We start from the raw sequence: 21,718 nt of genomic DNA, 5'->3' as shown, positions 1-21,718 counted from the left end.
GTCAGCAGTCTAGAAAAGTCCACTAACTTGTCGTTATTATTAACTGTGGACAATGAGATTGAACCCAACACGCAGCATGGTGCCCAGCATGGAGCGGGCACTCGGTACACAGCAGCGATGAGAGGAGCGGACCCAGTGAGGGGCAGCCTCGCACGGTGCAGAGGAAAGAGCACTAGGAAGGTGCCCTCCGAGGGGACCCACCCACACAGGGCTAGTCAATGGCAGAGACAGAATCTGATTGGACTGGCTAACTTGGTTACGCCACATCACCTTTCAACCTTGAACTTGCGTGCAAGGGGCATTTGTGCAGGTAGTCTAGATACCATACAGCACAAAGTACCCTAAGCCACCTAGCAAGGGCAAGGAAGTTTTGCAGTTCATTCATTTTGGTAACAAACACCTTTGCACACTTACAATATGTCAGAAGCTGGAGGCACAAGAGTGACAGTGATGAACCTGGTCCCTGCCCTCTCGGGATTCTCTTCAATGCTGCATAATACAACAGAATTTGCAAAACCTAGCCACACCCATTATCTTGTCTCATTTCACAACCTGGTGCACATAGTAAAGGCCCATAGAAAAGTTTATGAATGAATGAATGAATGAACATACGTATGAATGAATGAATGATGGATAGGGGACAGGTAGGCCAATCAATGAGTAGATAAAAGGTAATATCATGGATATTGTCATCCCCATCTTTCAAATAAAAGGTGATGCCCTGAGCAGGGTGCGGCCAGAGCACAACCACAGAGGGCCTCTGGTGGCTGTCCCCATCCTAGTCACCCGTTCGCAGGGCTCCTTACCTGGTGGGCAATGACACCCTGGAGATGTCTTCGGGGCCTCCCGGCGCCTCCGAGAATGGAGCTTCCATTTCTGCACAAGGAGACAGAGGAGAGGAGTCACTGGGAGGCCTGAGGGCCGAGCCCTGGAATCATCTGTGGGCTGGTGGGGGCAGGGCATGGGGCAGAGGGGCCGTTTAAGGGTTGGCAGGCGCACTGTTCCTGCATCAAAGACTGGCCACCGGATGTCTGGGTAATAAAAAGCAGACAGAGAGGTCCCATCTAGGTAATCCCAGTGTCTGATGTCTTCAGAGCACTCTTAAAGCAATCACCCCCAATCACAGGACCCTTTAAACCAGTGGTGGCCTTCCTGCATCCAGCGCTCATGGGCACAAAGGCCTGACTTCTCCGCTCTCTGCTCTTTGTTTCCTGACTAGGCCTGGGCTCCTGTTGAATCCCGGGGCAGGGACAGTGGCTTCTGTTCTTCCAGAGTCCCTCAGGGAGCCAGTCTGAGAGGGGGTGGGGGACGGAGTAGGGCAGGTCCTCTGCCTCTTCATCAAACCTCTTCCTCAGCAGCTTGCAAATCATTGAGCCAGGGCAGAAGGCCCCAAAAAGGTGGTGATAAGTAGACTGGGACACCTCCTGCCCTCAAGGAGGTGCCATTTCCATGGTGGTAAATGGACAAGCACAGGCCTGGAAGCACCAGCGCCTGCCGCGCTCACTCCAGTGGGCAGTGTGGTGCTCCTGCTGCCCCAGGCCTCAGAAGCCCTGGGGCTGGGCCACTCGTACGGAGGTTACAGGCACGCCACTGGGGCCAGAGTTCCCAGGCCTGGGTTCAAACACAGTTCTCAGACCTTGAGCTGCTAACAGTCCCTACCTCACTGGGTCACCGAGAGGACAGAAAAGGCCGACACGTAGAAAAGGCGCTCAGTACATGTTGGCTATAGTTGCACTCATGTTACAGGTGGGGAACCTGAGGCACAGACAGGAGACTGTGGCCTGGCCGAGGTCAGGGGTAGAGGGAGGCCGGGATTTAAACCCACACTCTCTGAAACTACTGCAGCCGTCAGGAGCTGGTAGCCGCCAGAGCCAAGCTGGCCCTTGGATGTACTTTAATTGGTTCCCACAGTTATCTTTTTTCATTGAATTTGTGGCCAACATCTTGAAGGGGATGACTTTACATGCCCACCTGCATTTCTAACCTCTTGAAAAACTGGAAGATCTGGCCGCGTGGGGCCTGTACTATAGCTGGCCCCGGTTGACAATGTCCAGTGGTCTCTGACATGGGGACCGGTGAGGATGCCAGCTGCCCCATTCAGCATTTCTCCAGCATTTAACTACCGTGTAGTTCTGCCACTCAGGGCGGGCAGTGAGAGAGGTGAAAAAAGTGGCGTGGGAGATGTGGTGGGGTGTGGTGTCACCTCTGGTCTGGCGGTGGTGAGGACGACAGGGAAGCTTCGTGATGGTGCTCAGCAGACACGTCTGCTACGCCCTGATCTGTACTGGCTCTGAGCTGGGTGCTTTAACACAGGACTCACACCAATTTTTCACAGCCTAACTCCGAGGTAAGTTTAATTTGGTGGATCTGGGACAAGAACTCAGGCTTTTTGACGCAAAGTCCACTCCACCCTGCTGGAGAAAGAAGTGCACAAGTGTCCCTGGGAGAGAGAGTCCAGTGATGGACAGGGTGAGGATTCTGAGGGCAGAAGGGGGCGGAGGGTCAAAGCAGACAGGAAGGGGAGGGAGGGAGCAATGTCCCAAAGGGGGGCCCCTCACTCGGAAAGGAAGACTGGCACACAAATATTGTGGGTGGACATTGAGGTTCGGCCAGCAGTGCACACAGAATGGCCACAGGGCACACAAGTGACCTCCCAGGACAAAGTCTGGTGAAAAGCCCGCCATGCCCAGCTCACCAATGCCACTTTCCACCAAGGACTGTACCTGTTCACTTCCCTTCCCCACCGATAACCTTGGGCCCACAAGGGACTTGTTTGTGGCTGTTCCTGGCACACAACAGGTGTGGGACAGAAGTCTGTGAAGTGACAAAGCCATTCAGTGACTGACAAGCCGAGGCCAGCTGAGTCTGCAGCGTTCTGGCTGCAGGTTGCAGCCAGGACGGCTGTCAGCCAGGACGCTGTCCCTTACTTGACAACTGCAGGACGCCGAGCTCAGGTTGGGCCCTGGAGAGGCAGCCCGGGACCAAAGGTTGGAGTCTGTCGGTCAGCAAGCCAGCTGGTGAGACGCTGGTGGTCCGAGTGACAGCATGGCAGAGATGGAGAGGAGATAAGGGGAAGGACATGTGGGAGGAAGTACGTTCAGGGCACAGGACGGACGCAGTAGGGGGAGAGGGTACAGTTCAGGCTCTGCTGTGGGCAGCCAAGATGGCCCCATGGGGACAGGACAGGGGCAAGAGTAGGCTTATGGGAAGATGACAAGTTTGGCTCGGGACAAACTGAGTTTTAGGGTTGTCCTTGTGGAGGAGCCCGGGATGGGCAGGGCCAAGTGTGGTCCTGGAGCTCAGGGCAGAGGCTGGAGACAGAAAGGCGGACCTGGGAGCCGGGGCACCTGTCAAGAGGGGAAGGAGACTCCTGGCAGAGACAGGAAACTGGCTCGATTCAGGGGGTGGGTGCGCTTTCTTGGTGTGCCCAGTGTTTATTTCTAAAAAGTTCTAAACCCCAGCATCACTGTACCCCTTCCAGAGCCTGGGCTTCAACCCCACCCACCAACTGTTCTGCAGCTCACTCCTCCCAACAGCTCAGCCCCAGGGCTCCTTCCGGCCTGCGGCACTTGCTGTCTGCAGGTGCTTCCACCTTTCCACCGTCCCCTGCCCACCAGGTGCATGCCCCTCCTCGCCCAGCCCAGATTCTGTGGTCAGTGACTATGATCAGGCCACAACCTGGGCCGCCACCCTCTCCCTTGCGCACATTCTCCTGGCTAAGCCACAAGGCCAGCAGCTTGAACGTTTCCACTGGTCCACGCCGGCACCCACACAGCGAAATGAAGCTGGAGAGAGCACACAGCCTTGCTGACTGGCTTCACTTCTTTTTCCTTTTATTTTTAAAGGTTTCATTTATTTACTTTTAGGAAGAGGGGAAGAGAGGGAGAAAGAGAGAGGGAAACATCAGTGTGAGAGAAACATCAGTGTGACAGAAAAACTGCTTGGTTGCCTCTTCAACTGGGGACCTAACCCGCAACCCAGGCACGTGCCCTGACCAGGAATGGAACCAGCAACCTTTCCGTTTGTAGGCTGGCACCCAACCCATGGAGCCACACCAGACAGGGCTGGCTTCACTTTAATATGTGATCATTATCTCAGATGAAAGCGCAGCAAGTGTGTTGTGATTCCCTAGTTCCTTCATCTTCCTGTGCTAGTAGTTCTCACACCTGCTCTCCCCAATCCCGACACACGGTCATGGTCACCTGATGACCTTGAGAAAACAGGAGCAGGAAGAAGAGGCCTTCCAGAGGCTCCGGCCACCACACGCGCCGGCCTGTCTGCGCCTGTGCCCGCACACTCCCTTCTCTCCTCTTGCATGCCCACCTGTGTTCCCAGAGAAGGTCAACTCTCTACCTGCTCCAGGGTCTGCCCCTCCTGCCTGCTCCAGGGCACCTCGGCAGCAAGTCTCCTCCACCTGCATCACCCATTTCCTCCTTTGGACTGATCTCTTATACAGTTGTCAGCAGACAGTTTCTGGAGAGGGCCAGCTAGTAAATCTTTCAGGCCCCCTGAGCCATATGATCCCTGTCACAACCGCTCACCTCTACGACGTGGGCGGAAAGCAGCTATAGTCAGCTCCCAACACAAGCGTGGCTGTGCTCCCACAGAAAACGCAGCTAGAAAGCCGGCTTCGAGTGGGACCGAGCTGCCCCTGCCCACTTCCGATGTTAATCATTACGCAAGCGTGGTGTTGCTCCTTCCATTGTAAAAAAAAGGTAAGGAAAGCCCTCTCTTGGCCAAGCAAATGTTGTTAGTGTGGTTTGTGCGAATATAATTGGTGAAAATGTCGGTCTCTTTTTAGAAAGCAGCAGCAGTTGGATTTTGTTTGTTGATTGGTCTTTTGCCTGTTTGCTTGTTTTGGTTTTGGGTTTTGCTATTTCATCCCATTTTCCACCAAAACTTCTCTTATAATAGTTTGCTACAGAAAACTGCCACAGTAACTTAAAAGAAAAGGTGGGGAGATATGCACATTGCTAAAAATTTAATAAAAATACTGAATGTGAAGAAAAACCCCTCTCTGATGAAGGGTGTGTCCTCCTGCTCTCTGCTGGACCACTTCTATCAGCTCTTACCTTCCCTACCCAGACAGGCTCTCCGAATGGTCACTGCTGACCTCTCTGTGGCCACCCATGACCTCGGGGTAACTAAGCCCAGAGGGTGGTCCTCACCTCTTCTCAGCCCGTCACGGCATCTGCTCCCTCAACCTTCCCCTTGACACACTTGCTCCCCTCGCCCCCAGGATGCCTCTCTCCAGACCTGCACCCTACCACTCCGTGCCCTTTCTCAGTGTCCTCTGCTGCTTCCCTCTTACCTACCTGACTGCGCAATGTCAGAGACCCTCGGGGCCCAGCCTCACCTCCTTTCCTTCTGCCCTGGCCCCCTGGGGCTCTCACCCGTTTCAGGGCTTTGACGCCACATTTGTGTGGAGATGCCCCGCACTTTGCACCTCTCACCCGGACCTTCCTCAGGAGCTCCAGATATACTTACCCAGCGGCCCACTTGACGTCTCTATCGGCAGGCCTCCCGCGATTAGCCCGACAAAACTGAGCTCCTCATATTCTGTCCCCTCTCCCCAGACCTGCCTTCCCCCATCACAGGTAATAGCAACTGCATCCTGCCAGTTGTTCAAAGCCTTGACTTCATCGATGATGCCTCTCACTCTGCACCCATTCAGTCAGCATCTCCTGTTCTCTACCTTCCAGACAAATCCAGAATTGGACCCAACTCCCACCGCTACCCCCTGGGCCAAGCCTCATCATCTCTGGCTTGATGGTTGCGATACCCTTTGAATGAATCCCCTGCCTTTGTCCTTGCCCCGCAGACCACTCAACGTGGCAGCCAGGGTGACCTCACAGGCCCCCTTGATGGGCCTGCACATGCCGGGCTTCCCCCTTACCTCAGGGCCTTTGCACATGCTACCCTCTCTGCCTGGGACGTTCTCTTCCTAGGCCACCAGGCTCATTCTCAGTGAGGCCTTCCCTGTCCCTGGTGCCTTCCTACAATATACTTTCTACCCCTCCTCCCCATTTTATTTTCTCCTTGGGATTTTGCTGTTGCCTTAATTGTTTTGCTTAATGTCTCCCCACACCACTCCAAAGTAAGTACCATAGAACATGGGTACTTTGGTCTGTTTCATTCACTGCCCTATCCCCAAGTGGCCTGGCATGTGGTCAGTGCTCAATAAATATTGGTTTCCTACAAAACAGGCGATTTCACATAAAGGTCTAGATTCCCAATCTCTTGTGCAATAGGAGTGTTGGGAACCGCCCTGCCTGGTTTCAGGAATGGTAACTGCTTCCCATGGCTAAGTGAGTGACCTCTGGAATGCAAGCCACGGGAGACAAAGCTTGTCTCTGGCAGCAAGCGCTCCTTCTGCTTCTTTCCCTGCCCCCAGCGCATGGTCAAGGTCCATGGCGGGCACGACCCCTCAAAGAGGGGCAACCTAGGCCAGACACAATCACTTGGGAAACCATCATGGAAGGACTTGCGGCTGAAACAAAGAGGGCGCGATGGACCCTTACACCACGACCCCCCCTTCCCGGCTATTGTGACATAGCTGGAGTCCCCATTTCTGTCTGGGAGAAGCGGTGCCTGGCTCTAATCCACTTAAGTCTAAAAGCCTATGACTGGGAAAGCAGTGCGGCCCTGTGCTGGAAAGGGCGGGTTCCCCAGGTGATCAGGCCTAAGAAAGAATATGTAAAAATCCTGTGAAACCTGCTTTGTTTAGAATGCTCTCATTTAAATGATAAGGGTCCAAGCAAGAAGTTTGTTCCTTGAAGTTTTATGGCTCGTTAGCTATCAGACCCTGACCGAGAATAAGCCCTCATAGTTCTTTGAATGATAGCTATTGTTTGATCCTTAACTGTATTCTTGTGCAAACGAACCCAACAAAAGCCCCTTGAGCAGGGGGCTCTTGGCCCTTCCCCTTTGAGGGATTGGCCACCTTTCCTTCCCAAGCAGATCATGTCTTGGTAGTGTTTACTTTCATCCGTGGCACATGGGGGGAATTGCGAGGAAAGTCGCCCCCACACAGGAGGATCTGGCAACCCTGGGCCATGGTAACAGTCAGGTAGTACTGAGTGGGAGCTGCCCCTTTTGAGGGGGAATGTGCTGTCCAGGTCACCACAGGACCCTCACCCTGGCCAGCTTCCCTACTTAGGTTACCACCCTGGCTCTCTTGGGCACTTGAATTTGAGTGTGAGATCCCTGGAAAGAAATCCCCAGGCTGAGGTTCAGGGACAGGTAGAAAATGTCCTGAAGCCCTGGGGTGGACCCCCATCTGGGGCAGAGAAGCCTTCCTGCTTTGCCCCTGTGGGCGGCCAGGGCCTCCTGGAATGCCCCACGTGGCCACAGCTGAAACATCACCCGCCTGGTCATCGCAGCTATTAAAATGCCTGTATCAGTATCAAAGGGAAAATGCCAAGAGGCTACTCACTCCCCCCAAAGAATGCAGCTCCCTCCGGGCTTTGGGTTTAGGGGCCACTCCCTCCCCATGCTCAGCCCTGGGTTCTTAAAGGGCTCAGGTTCAACCTGGACTTCAGTGACATGTGGGTGGGCCCAGGTTGTGATGTGGGTGTTGGAAGTCCAATGCAGAGTCCAGGTGAGCTCTGCACTCCATAGTCGTGACCTTGAGCCTGGCACTTGCCCCTGGGGGAATCTGCAAAATGGGGATATCAGTAAGCGTTGCTGGAGAAAGTACCTTGGAAACCATGAAGCACTTACCATGTGAAATTATTAAGAGTTAATACTAATAATAACAGCTACACATATTGAGTGGTATATACCAGGTACTGTGCTAAGTGCCTTAGATGAAACTGTCATTTAATAAAATTAATGTTTGATATTATTAGTGTATGACTTACTAGAACCTGCCTGCTGGAGGCTGCGGTGGGATTCCATTCTGGGTTAGCACAGATGGCCCCCAAACTGATGAAGTGTCTACCTCACATAGGGCTGGGCAGTGTTGACACGGCTTAGGTACCTTTGGGAGTGCCAGGCCCTCTGGGCCCAGCCCTAGCTCTTCTGCTGTGTATTAAGCAAAAGATATAACCGCTCGGGACCTCAGTCTCCTCATCTGTAAACTGGGGTTAGTATTAGTTATCTGCCGGCTGGCCCCAGGGCAGTAGGAGGGGTAAAGTGAGATGAGATCAGAAAAGAAAAAGAGGTGCTCAGACATGAAGAGGGGTGAGCACCTGCCGTGTCAGCTCATTTTGCTCGGTGGCCAGGTGAGGGCTGCTTCTCTCTTGCCTGGTGCCAGGCCTGCCTCCTCCCGCCTGCCCTGGTGAGGCTGGCCTGGCCCCAGCAATGCTGCAGGCATGTGGGCATGTGGTCAAGTCTGCTGCCATGCCCCTCACCTCTGGGGTAACTCAGACCCCCTCTGGCTGCAGAGAGGGAGGTGAGTGAGGGTCCCACCTGCAAGCCTGCCTCTGGCCTTGAGAACTAGAAGTTGAAAAGAGGAGTTGCCCATTGAAATGAACACACGGGACAAAGCTCTGGCTCCTGCTTCAGTGTCTGATTACAAGGCCTGGCATAGAGTGGGCGCCTGATCCCATCTGCTAGAGCCCTTTCATCACCCTGTGCCAGACTGTTCCTGGGCCAGCACCCCACTGGAGACTGAGCTGGCCTTTGAACTGGTCCTGGTCTGGTGTCTCTGATCTATGCTTGAACCAAATCACTTACTTCGAGGTCTGCCTACTAGGACCTATCCGTATGGTTCCAGGAAGACACAAGCTTCAGGCTTGGCTTCAGCAGAATCTGGATAGAAGGAGAGGGGGGCAGGACAGCATCCCAACTAGGAGCAAAGGCACAGAGACAGGACCAGGGCCGTGTAGCACTGGCTCCATGGGCCCAATCCCCGGACCGAAGATGACGACCCACAGACCGGGTTTGTTTAGGAAGTAAGCCCCAGTTAGGCGGCGTGCCCCGGGGCACGGGCAGCTCAGCAGGGTGAAATCAAAGTGGAGGAAATCTAGACACTAGACACCCAACCCACACCCACCAGAACTGGACTTGCCTGGTCTGCCCCGGGCAGGGGGTGGCTGTGTGCTGGAGCACTGGAGGGGGTGGCATGGGGGTGTGTGCCTTAGGAACTGCCTTTTCCCTCCTTCCACAGCTCTCTTTGTGCAATGAATTTGGCGCCTGATCACAGGCTCCCAGGGCCAAAAAACAGGGTCCTCCGGATGCCATCGCCTCTGCCTCTCTGCTTCACCAGAACCACAGGCAGATGTGGCCCCAGGCGCTGCAGATCAGAAAAAGTCAAGGGAGGGAGATGCATGCTCCCGCGTGAGTTTTCCAGCCTTTGCAGGAGGAAGTCCTTTCTTCCTGCTAATCTGAAGCCCTGTTGCTACTTCAGGCAAGTCAAGGAACTGGGCCATAGAACCATGTGGATGTGGCTAGGAGCCAGGTTAGCATGGGGCCCAGGAGTTCGAGAGTTTTAGGGGGTTTGGGGTCACCTGTGGGCCGGGAGCAGAATGAAGCAGGGGTCCCCTGCAACAGAGTGGGGAGAGGCTGGGGGTGAAGATGCTGGGACGGAAGCCAGGTGCCCCTTCTTTCCTTCCCTCCCTTTCACAAATGGGTACTGAGCATCTGTATGAGCCAGAGCCACGCAAAGCGCTGGGAACACAAGTCTGGCAGAGCAGACGTTCCGGCGGCCCTCGCGGAGCTTACCCTCTAGGGGTGCACAGGCGCCTGCAAACCTCGCACGTCAGCACCACACACCCACGGCCATCAGAGCTACGTCTGGAAGGGGCGAGGTGCTGAGCGCCTTCCTGTGACTTGGACTAGGGGGGCTCATCCTGGGGACATGACAGCTGGGCTGAGATGCAGAATGAGCTGCACCGACCAGCTGAGGGGCCCGGTACAGGGGAATGGCTGAGACCCGGCACAACTATGTGCTTCCTATGAGCCAGGCAGGGCCTTGTGTATATGAACTCATTCAGCAGTTACAACAACTCTGTCATGAACGAGGAAGCTGAGACGGAGAGAGGTGAATTAACTTGTGTGATGGCACACAGCCGGGAAGGGCAGAGGCAGGATTTGAACCAGGGAGCCTAGTTCAGAGCCAGAGTCCCCCCACGGTGTGTGCCTGCGACCAGGAGCAGGGCTGCGGGAGGCTGGGCTCTTTTCAGGGGATTGCAACATCACGATCTTATTACTGGCCTGCCAGGAGCCGCTCAGAGCACTTGTTTTAACTTGTTTAATCCTAAAAGCAATCCTAGAAGGAGGTCCTCTTATCATCACCCCCATTTTACAGAGGTATAACCCAAAGTACTGACAAGTTAAACAACTTGCCCAATGCCACACCACCAGTAATTAGCAGAGTTGGACTTGAACTCAGAGCTCTGGCTCCAGAGTTTGTGCTGTTTAGCCTTGTAACTCTGAAAGTGAGGGGAGGTGAGTCGCGAGGCTGGGGAGGGTGGCAAGGGCCAGGTGCTGCGGCCTCATGGACCACATTAATAAACTTCAGTTTCTTGCTCAAGAGCAACAGGAAGTCATTGAAGAGCTGTAATCAGGGAAATGTGATTGTATTGAGAGTTTTTCAAGACCCCCCTGGCTTCCGTGTGGGTGATGAAAGGGCAGGGCACGGCGAATGGGTGCAGATAAGTTAGGAGGCTCCGGGAGAGCCCAGGGAAGCACAGTGGGGAAGGGTGGGCAGTGACGAGGGAAGAGGACAGATCTGCGGGAGGCTGAGAAGCTGTGCTCCTGGGCTGGGTGCTCGGGAAGCCAGTGCTGCATTCACTGACAATGGGGTGCGGGGAGCTGGACTTCCTGTTCAGTTTAGACACATTGAGTTTGAGTCACTTTCAAGACATGTGGAGGGGTGGGATGGCTGGTGTAGAGATGGCTCTGGAGCACTGATGAGATGAGGAACACACACGACATTAGAGCCAGGGCTGTCCAATAATGGAATCGTCGCCTGCATAAGGTAATGAGCTCCCCATCACGGAGAGTATACAAGCCGGAGAACCAGAAATGTTGTGGGAGATTCCTGGTACAGGGCACAGCCCCTTCCTTCCAACACTCTGATAATACAGAGTGAGGAGAGGCTGGAGGTGGCAGCACCACCCTCTGACCTCCGCTGTCACGGAGTCTCCTCCTACGCCCAGGAAACCTCAGGTGCCAACACAGGGAAGTGGACTGAGTCTGTTTCTGGAAAGACCCCAACGAACGCCCCTTCAATCAGCCCCTTTTCTGCATCCTTATCGCCAGAGGTCATCCTTCGTGTCCTATCCTACAGGCCACCTTGTCAGAGCATGACCTGATACAGAAAACTTCCAGTGACAGCTGAAGAGGCACCTTCACAAGGCATCTACTGTGTAACGGGCAACTGCAGGTGCAAAGCTCCTTGGATGGCAGGATGCCAGCCCTGGGGGCAGCAAGGCCTTTCTAGTGCACCTTACACAACAGGTAGCAGTGAGCTGCCTGCAGGGAGACTGGGGTGGACAGGAGCCTGCCCAGGTAGGAAACGCCTGAGCAAGGGAAAGGCTGAGGAAGAACTACGGGCGTCAGGGAGGCCAGTGAGGCTGGGGGCAGGGGTGGTTCGAGGAGGAAAGGGCACTGCCGAGGTGACAGGGGCGCAGCCCACATGGACTCTAGCCATGGGGGGAGGGCTGCTGGCGCACCCACAGTAGCCTCCAGGAAGGGAGACAGGGCCCAGTGTCCCTGTGGAAGGCCGCGCCCAGCCGCGCAGGAAGGCAGTTCCGCCCCTTTGTGCTGGGCTGGCCCTCACCCTTTGAGGGTCCAGAGGAGCCCCTGCTGCCAGCAGCCCCATCTCGATGCCCTTTGGTCATGGAGAGTTTGGTTCATGGAGGCCGCCCCCAGGGCATGAGGCCGGCCGCTAGGACAATGGGAGCATCAGCTCGGAGTGGCTGCTGGCGTCTGCTGGCGTCTGCTGGCGTCTGCTGGCAGGCCAGATGACACCCAGGAGAGCCAGGGACCCAGCCTGCACAGCCCTCCCAGCTCCTCCCCAGGCCCGGCCTCAGTTTCCCTGGGGGGAGACTGCTGACTTCCTTTACTCACTGAGGCCTCAGCAAGCTGCTTCTGGGAGGGCAGAATCCAACCAAAAGATGTGGCAGAAGAATTCCTGAGGCTTCTCCTAAAACTTCCTTTCTTTTGGATGGCAAACCCTCCGTTGATTTTATTTTTTGCAAATAAAAACAAACCAAAAACTCCAAACCAACCCTTCCGCCCCCCACGAAAAAGAACCTACTGTTCGAATCTCCCAGACTGTCATACTGCATACAGCACGGTAGCGCTTTTATTGACATTTTGTTGTGACCCTCACTGCGGTCACCATCAGGCCCTCAAGCACTGAGAGGGGTCTGGGTAGGAATGCGCAGGACGCCCCAGGCACGGGGCACAGGGCAGTTCTCTCTGTGTGTAGGGGACTGCCCACCGTGGAGCTGGTGACACCCTATGCCCAGGGCCTCCCCACAGGGATTCACATCAGGGTTTTGGGAAGTGGGTCAGCTTGGTGTTTTTGAAAGTACCCAGGTGGCACTACATAGCCAGCCTGTCACCAGTTCGGAGCAGCCTTTGAGGGCGTGCAAATATGATGAAAAGGAGGAAAGAATAACTTTAAAGAGGTGCAGTTACTATAAAACTTTTACCCCTATCTTGCACCAAAAAGGGGCATTTGGGCAGCTGCGTAGACAGACACACACACATTATATAGTAAGGCAACAGGTGGTAAGAGGGAAAAAGACCGGCGGGGCAGGGGGACAGCGCAGAGCCCGGAGTGGGGCTTTGCAAAGACCGCTGCCTGAAGGGCGGGGCCATGCCACGCGGGGAGCCCAGGTTTGGCACCAAGCTTCCCAGAGGACAATGCGGTGTCCAAGGGACAAGAAGCAACCCGTCCCTCCTGGGAAGCCCAAGCATTCTGGAAACCAAGGCTGTCGACAACAAATGGCATCCTCCGTGTCATCCTCACAACAAAGGTGGTATTGTGTCGATTCAGTAAATGCCACCTCTGTGGGAGCCGAACTGAACAGGTCCCCAGCCCCTGGCCTGGGTGACCTGCCTTAGTGGGGTGTCTCATGCAGGTGATATATACAGTGGCTCAGAATGCCACCTTTAGAGGCAGACTGCCCAGATTCAAGGCTTGGCTCTGCTATTTACGAGCTGTGTGACCTTGAGAAAGTTACTTAACTTCTCTGGGCCTCCATTTTTCTCTGCTGTAAGAAGGGAATAGTAAAAATATAACCACTTTATAGAACCATTGTGAGAATTAAATGAATGAATAGATGCAAAGCTGTTTATACAGTGCTCAGTAGATATTAACTATTAATAAAAGTTGTGAGCCTGGCACAGCCCTATCTTATCTCTTCTGACAGTGAAGGAGGTGGTAATGCTGCTATTAATTGAATGATTTTACTTAATCCTGCAACCTTAGGAGGAGGATGTTGTCATCCCCATTTCTTTCAGATCAAGACGCTGAGGCTGGGTCACACAACCAGTTAGGTCCAGGTGGCATCAAATGTCAGAGTTTTGCCCACTTTACTGTTTCGCCCCCACCAAAACATGCCAGGCAGCCTGGGAGGGTGAGGAGAAGCTACAGACCCTCAAAGGGAGGCAATGGGAGGGGCTGGGTGCTCCCAGCTGGTCTGTCTAGATGGAAACACACCGCACTGACTAAACCATCCCCACTCTTTCAGCCAGGGGTGCAGCCCTGACTCAGGAGCTGAACATTTCACCCTCTGCTGGTGGCTGCCAAACACCCACCTCCAGGGCACCATCTCCCCAGCAAGTGCTGAGCACACGGGTGGTTCTGGGCCTGGGGCTGTGGGGAGGGCAGCAGACGGAGACAGCTTCGGCAGCCTCCAGCAGGGCGGCTGTGAACCAGCAGCTGATTGGTGAGGGCTGCCTGTTATGTGCCAAGTCCTGGCTAGACCCCATTGAGGACCCCAAGACTAGGGAGCCCTATCCCTGCCACCGGGTTGGGTGTGATCAAATGGAGAAATAAGACATTTAAAGGCAGTAGAGAGGCAGGCAAACTGCACAATGTGTCTGTGCCTGAGCCACGGATGGCAAATAAATTTTACCTTGGCCTTTGACTCTGACCAGAAGTGGCTGCCCGGTGTACCGTGTTGAGAAGGATTCTGAGGCCCATCTAGGTTCTCTGGGAGTGTGCTGAGGGATGAGGCATGGCCGCTGAGGTTCTGAGATAAGAGAAGTCAACGCGTGCCATGTCTCACTTATTTTCCTCCCCTGAGCTGGCTGTCTGGTGTGGCCAGGGAGTTCTACGGGAAGTCTAAGCAGGGAGAGAGCCCCGTTGGGGCTGGGGTTCTTTGGTAAGGGTTTCCAGATGGCATCGGGGCAAGTCTAGAGTAAGGGGAAAAGACATCTTTCCGAGAGTGTCGAATTGTGGGACTATGCTTAGGACAGATGGCATTTTGTTTCAGATGCTCTGACTTTTTCCCACCACCTTCCCATGAGGGTTGGCTACTTAACGAGGTCCTCAGTCTGGCCTGGAGCTGCCAGCTCGCTTTAAGGACTTGGAGAAGCTATAAAACTTTAGAAATTCTCCCTGGCTTTATCTATAGTAACTACTGCTCTGTATTTACAAAACTTCAAGTCATAACATAGCTCTTTCTCTTGAATAACAGCTCACTAGTTAGCGGTAGCTTCCTGGAACAGTGCTGAAAAGGATTCTGGGCAGTAAGTTCAGGGGAAAAGTGCACTACAACGAATGAGCAATATCTGCTGAGGGCCAGGGACTGGCTAGCGGAGACGATTATCTGTAGGGCAAGGGCACTGGACTAGAGAGGCTTTGAGGACCTTCCCTCTGCCAACACCCTGAGTCATTCCCTCCCTCCATGAAGGGTGGAGCAGGGTTGGGACGACATATGGGGTCCTTGCTGCATATGAGGGCACCTGGATCTAAGATCTGTTCTTTTACTGAGGTGCAGGCAGCTGTGATCGCTACAGGACACTACACAGGCCACCCCCTCACTGTGTCCCACACACACTTTCCCTTTAAGGGCCCGCTCCTGCCCTCATCCCAGCATTTCAGTCCTAGGGGAACCCATGCAAAGCCCCAGCCTCTCAGCCACTGCTTTGATCTCTCCCCTAAAAGGTCCCCTGGAAAGGACCCAATAAAGGGCCCTTGCACACACCCTATAAATGTGAGACGTCGCTATTACAATGGTTATTTTTATTATATTTAAGGATGAGGGAGTCTGCCTGGGGTCCCTCAGTATTCACCTTGAAGGTGGCTGCTGACACCCCTTGCTTGCCCTTGGCCTACTAATGGATTTGGTTATTCCAAATTCCTCTCCCCCCTCTTTCCAGTGCACACCCTCTGCCCAGCCATAGGTGACATCTGATTGCTTCCATTTGGGACATTCCGGTTTCTCTCTTCACGGCGAGCACATCAAGCAACAGCAGCTGGAGTGCTCATTAAGGGTCCCAGACCAGGAGAGGGGGCCGACGGGGGAAGAGCTGGGGCCTGAGGGCTGGAAGCCGCGCTCCCAGCTCCCAGGAGCTGGCCCCCCACCCATCCCCCACCCAGCCTCCCCTCCCAGTGGCTTGGCCCTTCTGCTCACATCTGCCTGGGGCTGGGGCTCGCCTCATTCCAGGCTCCCCTCCTGCTGGGTCCCCTCAGCTTTCCCTGGCAGTCCCCTCCTCCTCCTGCCTCACTTCTGTGCCCCAGCAGGCTGCTTCCAAAATGGGGTGGGTAGAGTGAATGCGCCCCCAGATCCCTGCCTCCGGGCTGCCGCACAGGCTGTGTGCCTCACCAGGTGCTGTGCCCGATGCCTTTCTTCCACCCTTCAGGGAGTGGCCAGGGCCGACCTGCTGCAGGACTGCCTGCCCGCCCCAGGTCCCTGGGGGCCCCCTGCAGGTACTCCTGTGGCCCTGAGCATGGCCTCTGGTGGCAGCACCCTGCAGTGCAATCCCACAGCCTCCCCAAGAGGGAGGCCGGGCCTGGGTTTTACAGAGCAGGAAGCGGAAGCTCAGGGGGCGGCAAAGCCCAGCTGGAATCCTGGGTCTAGGCCCCCATATGCGCAGGGCGTCCGTGTGCCCCTTGAGAGCAGGGATCCCCTGCACACACTTTCACAGGCTCATTCTTTAACAAAGCCACGCCCCCCTCTCTTCTCTGCATCTTCTTTTCTCCCAGGGACTTCCGCTAGCTCCAGCTCTCCCTTCTCTGCCTCACCCTCTCCTCACCTGTGCCCTTGGCTCCAATTTGGGAGATCATACCTGAAAAAGAAAAGGCCTGGGGTGGAGGAGGGCCTTGAGTTTCTCGGGGACACCTTGGCTGGCCCAGAAGTGTCCTGCTTCTGACACAGTGCTGCCCCGTAGACCTCTCTACCACGACACGTGCGATGACTCTGTGTCTGTGCCGTCTGGCCCAGCAGCCACCAGCTCCAGGTGTCCACCGGACACTTACTTGAAATGGGGCTGGTGTGACCGAGGAACTAAATTCTAAATTTTGTGTAATTTGAACTAATGTAGATGAGTCACTCATGACCGGAGGTTACCATGTTGGACAACGCAGTCCTCAGAGTGTCCCTTCAGGAGCCCTTGGACTGCATGGCACAACCAGCAGATGCACCCTGGGGCCCTCTGTATGCAGGCCGGGCCACGCACCCTGCCACCCACAGGACAGCTCTCTCCCTCCGGTCCCCATGCCCTTCCTACCGACTTCAGGTCCCACCACTGTTGCCACCATTTCCATTCACTCCCCTCTGACCCCACTTCTCCCCCTAATCTGGGTCACAGTCCTCTCTGGCCTGCACTAGCCTCTCGTTTGACCTCCCTGCTCTGCCTTAAGTTCCCATTCTGGGGACATTACTGCTCCCCTCTAGACCCTTCCATGGCTCCCCACCGCTCTTACATAGATTAACTGTCTCCGAGGTCCCTCTCGACCGAGGCCCTGTCTCTCCAGCCACTACGCCACCCTCCAGCCTTCCAGGGTCATGGACTTTCTTCATTTCCCCAAAGCAAACCCCTCCCTTTGACTTTCAGCCTCCCGAGGCTATTTCCTTTGCCCCTAAGAACAAGACCCCCACGCTCATCCCCTTTTGCCTGGAAAACTCCTATTTACTTTGAAGACCTTGCTTGAAAATCACTCTCCCAGGAAGCCACCCCATCAGGTGGCTGCATGGCAGTACATTCCCCAGGCCTCCCCGCCCTCCACGATCAGTACCTTTCACAAGACGCAGCCCCTGCCCATTTTCTTCTTTGTGCCCTGTGCGTCTGCACGTTTAGGAAGGCAGAACACATGGCCTGACACACAGGTGACTCTCGGGAAGCTTTTGCTGAATGACTGGATGAGAACCAACAAAGAAGATGGCAGGACAGAGTGGGAAAAGTGCTGGACGCAGGGTCAGGAGCCCTAGGTTCTAGTCCTGGATCTCACCATGTGACTCTGAGTAACCTACTGCCCGTCTCTGGGCCCTAGTTCCCCCGTCTGTGAAACAGGGTCAGTTCAGCTGCTCTGCAGATGAGAGGGCTAGACGTCAGTGGGGTAGACATGCAGCTGCCATTTCGGAAAGAGGAATCAGCATGTCAGATAACACTGCCAGCTCCAAGACCCTAAGAGCACGAGACGTGGCGTGGCTAAGTCTCAAACAGAGGAAACAAGATCTGGGAAAGGGCGGTGGCCAGAAAGGGGAAAGGAGGATGCGAGGAAAGGAGTGAAACTCCCAGGGTCTGACGCTTGTCTTTCAGCCAGTGGCACCCCACAGATGCCCGGGACAGCCCTCTCTGCCCTCACACCCGCCGCTGTACAGCCAGTCCCATGTGCACTCGCAGGCAGGCGGACCACAGAGGCTGCCTGCTTGCGTTGCTGAGCCTACAGCCCCTGCCCGGCCTCCTCCCCCACCCTGCCAGGCCAGGGAACTGTGGCGGCCTGACAGCCCTCTGGATTCCCTAGGATCTGGCAGAGCATGGGAATGAGCTGACAGCAGCAGTAAACTTGTCCTGTGGCCACTCTCTCTGTTCTGGCCACGTGGCCTCCCCCTCCTTGACCAATCTGGAGACCTGCTTTGCCAGGTAGGGGCACCTGAGAGGAGCCAGGCTGTAGGAACTGGTGCATCATTCCAGAACCATTACAACACCACTACAGAAAGAGATGGGCTCTTGCGCTTTCCATTGTCACCACCATTTTTTGAGCCCAGCGAGAATAGGGTATTTGCCCCAGGTTGCACAGCCTGAGTAGGAACAAAACAGACCTGCTGGACTCTACCATCCTGTTCCTCACTGTTCCACCCCACTTCTTACTAAGAGGCCCTCCTGGTTTTTCCGATGGAAACCTTCCATGCCTATTGCAGGACCTCTTCCCAGGCTGCTGCAGCCCTTACCTGTGGCTCCTCCCCTCTACCCCGCCCTGGATACCCTGTGCTGTCCAGATTCCCGTAAGTTACTCACCAGGCCTCAGGCCTGTTCTCTGATGGCACCTATAAGACACATGTCCCTCTTTCCTGGGGAGGGTGGGTCTTTTTATGTACTCCCCAGAGTGCCACGGTTAAGGGACACTAGTGGCTTTTAATCCACTTGTGTTAATGAACATTTTGGAAATGGATGAAAGCTCAGCATCTTTTCCCCAGAAAAAAAAACACACTGACACAAAATGTTTGGGGGCCATTGCAGAGGGCAGGAAAAAAGAAACCCAGCTTAGGAACAAGAGGGTAGGCAGAGCCAGGGAGACCCACACCTGGGCCCCAGTGGTCTGGGGCAGTGGGCAGGGGCCAGGACACCACCAGCTGCAAGAACTGTCCCCTCTGGCCCCCTCAGCCCCTTGGATAACTTACTCCCTCACTCTATCTTCCGAAAAGGAACATTAGCAATAAAAGGTAATACTAATCTTCCCGGGATAGATGGGGAGGGTCATGGGGACCCAGCAAGCCTCGGTCTGGGGCCACAAGGAACACGTCCTGCCGCGTGGGCGCTGGGCGGCTTTCACCCTACCCTGGCTGGGTGCCGGGTGGGAGAAGTGGGGGCTTGGCCGCCTCCGAGCTTCTGGGCGCGCCTTGCCTTCCTCCACCTGCCTCAAGCGCCCAGGGCGCTCCCAGCCCCAGACACTGGGGGCGCCTGCCCAAGGGGGGTATTGAGGGGGTCCCGTTTAAACAGTTCGGGTCCTCGGGGTCTCTGGCAGGGCAGAGCCCTTCCCCGCCCCCACCCTTCCCTCAGACAACTTGGGTGAGTCCCGGGGCGCACCGCGCGGCGTGGATAGAAAGCTCCCGCGGGCACCGGAGGGTGGAGAGTTTGGAGGTTGCGCGAGGGGGCGCCGCGGGGAGGGATAAAAGCCAGCAACAAAGAGCACAGACCTCATCCAGCAGTTGGTTGACTCGTCCCAAAATAGCTGTCTCCATTTGCTGCTCCCCACACTCTGCTTCCAGGCGCAGCACCCGGGCCTGCAGCTCCGTGGTCCGAAAGTGGGTGAGCAGGCTGAGCACGAGCGAGCACAGGGTCAGCGCCAGCAGCCCGCACGACCCCGGGCTGGGCAGCCGCGCGCAGCGCTCAGCCGGCGCCACCGCCAGAGCCACCGTCCCGGGAGCGCCCAGCTCCCCAGGGCCTCGGGCACCGGCAGCTGCCGCTTTTCGGGTGCGCTCCGCTACCATCCCCTCGCGTCTTGAAAATCAATAAATAAATAAATAGAATAAATAAAGGAGAGAGCCACTGCCCAAAGGCTCGATCCAAGCTGCAGGGCAGGGGGGAAAGGGCTTGTGTGGCTGGAAAATGTCCCTTTCCTTTACTCCCGGCAAAGAGTATGGAAAAATTAGCAGCAAGAGAGGGGAAGCCGAGAAAACACAAGCCGCCGTAATCGGGGTACGCCCAGGTGAGAAAAAGTTACTTCGAGGAGCGTTCCAAGTCCGGGAAAGTTAGGGGAATCTGGCCGGCACTTCTCTCCGCCCCGTCTTTCCCTTCAAGTGTCTGCAGAGTCCTCGAGTTGATTCTGCACAGTCGGTGCTTCTTGGTGTCTCGCGTCTTCCCGGCGAGCCAGTTTCAGTCCCGGAGCGAAGGGGCGCGATTAGAGGGCCCCATGGGCAGAGGTGGGTCGTGGCCGCTGCGGAGGAGCGCTGGGGCCGATTCCGGCGTCTCTGTAACTTGACACACGAGCTGCGGCTGCACGGATCGGATGAGCAATCCGTGCTACTTCCCAAACTAATCTCTCCCGCCTCCCTCCCTCCTCCTCCTCCTCCTCTCCTTTCCTCCTCCACCTCCTGCGGGGCCGACGGCTTGGATTTGTTTATTTATTCAAACTCGCCCCGGGTGGGGGGCGTGGTGTGCAGGGGCCGCTCCCCCGAGCCACCGGCCCCGGGGAGCGGCCTCTCCCGCTATCTCTGTCCGCTTTGAAGTGACGCGGGGTTATTTATAGGCAGGAAGAGGGTGTGGAGTGGGGCTGAGGCTTCACCTCTCTCTCTTCCTCCCGATTCTCACCCGGAGCCCTCTGCGACTTGGGGCCAGGCATCACTCTGTTTTCTGATGAACTGGCAAAGCCGGCCTTTGGGATCCTCCAAGGAGCCCGGCTGAGTTATCACCGGGCATCTAGATGCATCTCCAGGTTCTGAGCAGGAGGACCTGAATCCCTCCGGCTGCCATTACGCGCTCCCCCCTCCCCGTCCCCTCCATGTCTTATTCCTTCCCTGGCTCCCCAAATTCACGCCGCCTTGGGCTCTCTGCCTCCCGAGTCCCGCAGTTTCCCCAGGGACTTCGGTGGGGCGCGTTCCGCCAACCACACCTTCCCTCGGGGTGGGGGCGGGGGAGGTGATGAGTCAGCCCTCCAGGGGGCAGCACGGCGGTGCCTCTTCCTCTTTCGCGACCCCGGCGTAGCAAAGGTATCGGAGAACGAACAGAGCGCAGCGGGAGGGACCGGGTGGGCCCGGAGGTGGAAAAGGGTACGGGGGAGTAAATGGTAATGGAAAATACAATAAAAGTAGTGTAAACAATAAATGAATTTTTTTTTTTAAAAAACTGAGAGGAAGTGTTCATTCCAGGGTTTCTGAGGGGCAGGTCCCGGTGCCTTGCAGTCCGGACTCTCCCTGATTCCTGCCGTTGGTCCGGGACCCATTCCGTCCCTCTGCCCCCAGACCGGCCAGCGCCGACGTCCCAGCCATCAAAGGTGAGCAGTCCTCACACTCTCGAGCCCCGGCCCCGAGAGTCCTTCCAACTCCGCTCCCTCCTGAGGTCATTTCCTATCCCCCAGGCGAGAAAAGCCCACCGAAGGGCGTTTCGTTGTTTCCTCTCCTCTCTTGTCACCTCTTCCACTTGAAGTACCATTTGTATCTCAAGAGACTTTATCTCCTTGGGCGTCTTTACCTTCCTGCAAATGAGGTGGTGGGAATGAGTTTATGCGAGAGCCTGCTTCCCAACAACAGTGGGCGGGAGGTAAGTCTGGTCCTTGACCTGTGAGATGGGGGACGCTTGAAATCACAGGAGTGTTGTGATTCCAGTGTATAATAACAGGGTGTGCCATCTTCACATTTTAGATATTTGCCTAATTGAGCTTAATATATAACACAGTATCACCTAATAGTGTGGCACATTTGAAAGAGTAATATAGTATTTATAAGTAATAAGTGTTAATAGCATTGCCTGCTGGGTCAGTCAACCACTATGGAGAACTACAAGGATAGCAAGTGATGCTGCGGAAAGGGCCGGCTGCCCGGAGCTGTGGGTCGATCCCAGCTCTACCATTTCCTGCATGTGGGGCTTTGGGTAGGTGCGCCTCCGTCTCCCTACGCTGTGATGGGGTGTCTCCATTGCGCTGTACGGA

At 55.5% G+C, this 21,718-nt stretch overlaps 1 protein-coding gene across 1 annotated transcript; it reads right to left on the bottom strand.

Annotated features, from left to right (window-relative positions):
* Window positions 1-410: 410 nt before the first annotated feature.
* LOC128627203 (collagen alpha-1(XIII) chain-like) lies at window positions 411-20,086 on the bottom strand. The gene is made up of 3 exons (XM_053664031.1): window positions 19,269-20,086; window positions 807-876; window positions 411-427 (listed from the first exon to the last, which is right to left on the bottom strand). The coding sequence occupies exons 1-3, from the start codon at window positions 19,560-19,562 to the stop codon at window positions 411-413; spliced, it is 381 nt and encodes a 126-aa protein (XP_053520006.1). The 5' UTR covers window positions 19,563-20,086.
* Between the last annotated feature and the right edge of the window lie 1,632 nt (window positions 20,087-21,718).

The sequence above is a fragment of the Artibeus jamaicensis genome, unplaced genomic scaffold (genome assembly GCF_021234435.1).
Source record: "Artibeus jamaicensis isolate MK-2021 breed Jamaican fruit bat unplaced genomic scaffold, CSHL_Jam_final contig_332, whole genome shotgun sequence".
NCBI classification, from domain to species: domain Eukaryota; kingdom Metazoa; phylum Chordata; class Mammalia; order Chiroptera; family Phyllostomidae; genus Artibeus; species Artibeus jamaicensis.
Note: the sequence above shows the minus strand (reverse complement) of the source record. Positions and strands in the feature narration are given on the sequence as shown.